The 2,607-nt window shown below is 54.9% G+C and overlaps 1 protein-coding gene across 1 annotated transcript; it reads left to right on the plus strand.

Moving 5' to 3' along the window:
- Window positions 1–2,279: 2,279 nt before the first annotated feature.
- LDBPK_201380 (kinase-like protein) lies at window positions 2,280–2,291 on the plus strand (the record flags this gene model as incomplete). Its single annotated transcript, XM_003860431.1, has 1 exon — window positions 2,280–2,291. The coding sequence occupies one exon, from the start codon at window positions 2,280–2,282 to the stop codon at window positions 2,289–2,291; it is 12 nt and encodes a 3-aa protein (XP_003860479.1).
- Window positions 2,292–2,607: the final 316 nt, after the last annotated feature.

Below are 2,607 nucleotides of genomic sequence, written 5' to 3' on the forward strand. Positions count from 1 at the left end.
ATGGCACCGGAGACGTTTTCGCACCTCTGCGACTGCGACGTGCCTGCGGCGTGCGACGTGTGGAGCCTCGGGGTGACCTTGTTCCGATTGGCCACTGGCGTCTTCCCGGTCTTCGAGATGGACAAGACGTGGCAGCAACCGCCCTTCACCGCGTTACACAGCGGAAAGCTGTGGCTCCCCTCGAGGAATCTCTTCCATGAGCCATTGTCGGCGGAATCGCTAGCGGTGTTGTCAGTCGCTGCGTCGATGCTTGTGCTGGACCCCCGATACCGGCCCACCGCGGATGCTGCGGTGCTACAGCTGCAGGGCTTTCAGGAGGCGTTCAGCCACCAGATCCAGTCATGGCCGCCAGGGTCTGGGCCACAACCCTGCCGTGTCTGGAAACGCACACGTAAGTGAGGAAGAGGGCCAGCGGGCAACAAATGTGCGCGTGCGTGCGTGTGGTTTCTCTCTCCCTGTGGCATCACCGCCGCCGCCGCTGCTGCCCCTCCGCTTGTTTTTTTTTTCTTTATTCTTCGTGTCTTCTTCTCGTTCCTTTTCACATCGTTCTTCTTTTCGCTTTTGTTTCCGACACCGTTTATCCACGGTGGTTCGCGTCTTCTCATACATGCGTGCATACATCTATACATCTATATATACATATATATTTATATACAGATGCCTACATATGTACACATCTGTATACATGCACATGCACACACATATATATATATATATATAGAGTACAAATATATATGAGGAAAAAAAATATATCAATTCGTTGTTGTCTGGTTAATTATTTGCTTGCTACCTCTGCCTTATCCTTCTACTATTCTTCCCTTCCCTCCCCTCCGACGGCCCCGCCTTTTTCTTATCCTTTCACCTTCTTCAAGCGGAGTGCTGCGTCGTGTCGGTTGTCTTCCCGCATCGTTTTCCTCTACGCATGCGACGTTCTTTTATCTTCTCGCGCGCTCTCCCGCTTGAAGCAAAGCAGAGCAAACACACGAATGTGTAAGCGTGCATCCTTCACTAAACCTGTTTCCTCCCTACTCAGAAGTCTGTTCTGTGTGTGCGTGTGTGTCTGTGCTGGAGTTAGTGTTTTGTTGGACTCTCCCCTATGTCTGTGTTTCTGCGCCGTAATGTGCAATGTATGTGTTTGCGTGCGTGTCGTTCAACGCGCATGCTCCCTCCCCCTCCCTTCCCCCCTCCCTCCCCCCTCCCTTCCCCCCTCCCTCCCCCTCCCTTCCCCCTCCCCCTCCTCCTTCTATAGTGCTTGCCGACACTTTGGTTTCATGTCATCCTGTGGGATGAATGCTCACTTGTGTCGGGTTGTGTCTGTGGATGTCTGCGCAGGTGTGTGAAGAAGGAACGCAAGCTCGCGGTGTCATCGTCGCTGCCTGTCTTTCTCCTCTCTTTTCTCATCGCTTTTATATGATTATATACGCTATGCAGTGCCCCTACCTAGAGATGGTCTCTTGGTAATGGAGAGAGGGGGCGGGGGCGATTCCTTCTGAGCGTCACAGAATATGCTGGGAACGCTCCCTCCGAGAATGTAAGGAGGCGGCGAAAAAGATTTTGCAGGTGGCAGTGCCTTTTCTCGATGGGCGTCTCTCTCTCTCTCTGTGCTTCATGCCCCACCGATGGGTGCCTTCTCATATCTTTACCGTTCCGTAAAGGAGAACCGTCAGCTCATCCAGCGCATACGCACGTGTGCTTGGACGTCGCTGCTGCACTGAAGTGTGCCCCATTTACCAAATCTTCTCTGCGCTGCGCTAGTTTATGCGGCCGGACAAGCACACCGTCTTCGTGTAGAGATGTGCGGGTTGAACCGCTTTCCCTTTCTTGGCTCTCCTCTCCGCACCGTCGAGCTCAGCATTACGCTGTGCGGTCTCTCGACTGTGCTTTCAGCCGCCGCGAAGGACTGTGTGCACCGCTCCCCTTCTCGCTTGGACGTCGAAGCTGCGCCGCGCCGTACTTCATCCCTCCAAAAAAAATAACAAAACTTACTGTTCGCGCCGCTCTTCTCCACCTGCTCTTGCGCCGCTTTCTTCCTACACACGTTTTGATGACTACACCCCCTTCAGACGCACCGCATTACTGAACACGCGCGTCTTACTCTATCTGTGCGTCTGTCTGTGTGTGCATGTCAGGAAGTTGACAGTCCGTCGCACCTGTTCCCCTTCTCCCCTCCCGCGCCATCTGCACAGCCTTGAATGTTTTTCCACCACGTATAAGGTTACTTGGTCGCCTTTATAAAGCATTGTTCAATTTTTGAGTGATGAGTGGCCCGATCGCTGAGAATGCAGACATGATTGTGCCTTCAGCTGACACATGCTGCCCCAACGCCCGTTTTCGAGCGGGCACTGCGGTGCGCCTGCATTGCGATGCGGGTCGGCGACGACCCGGGGTACATCTGGACACCGCAGCGGCTCGGCGCTGGCTCGTTCGGCACAGTGACGCTTGCATACCGTCACGAGGGCGACGCTGTGTGGCGCAAGACCGCGGTGAAGCGCATATCGCTGCGCAAAGAAATGCGCCTCTCAGCCGTGCTGGAGAAGGTGCGGTGCGCTGGGCGCGAGGTGGCCCTGTGCCGTCGCGCTGGGGTGTCGCCGCACGTTGTGCCGATGT

This window comes from Leishmania donovani, chromosome 20 (assembly GCF_000227135.1).
Source record: "Leishmania donovani BPK282A1 complete genome, chromosome 20".
Lineage (NCBI taxonomy): Eukaryota > Euglenozoa > Kinetoplastea > Trypanosomatida > Trypanosomatidae > Leishmania > Leishmania donovani.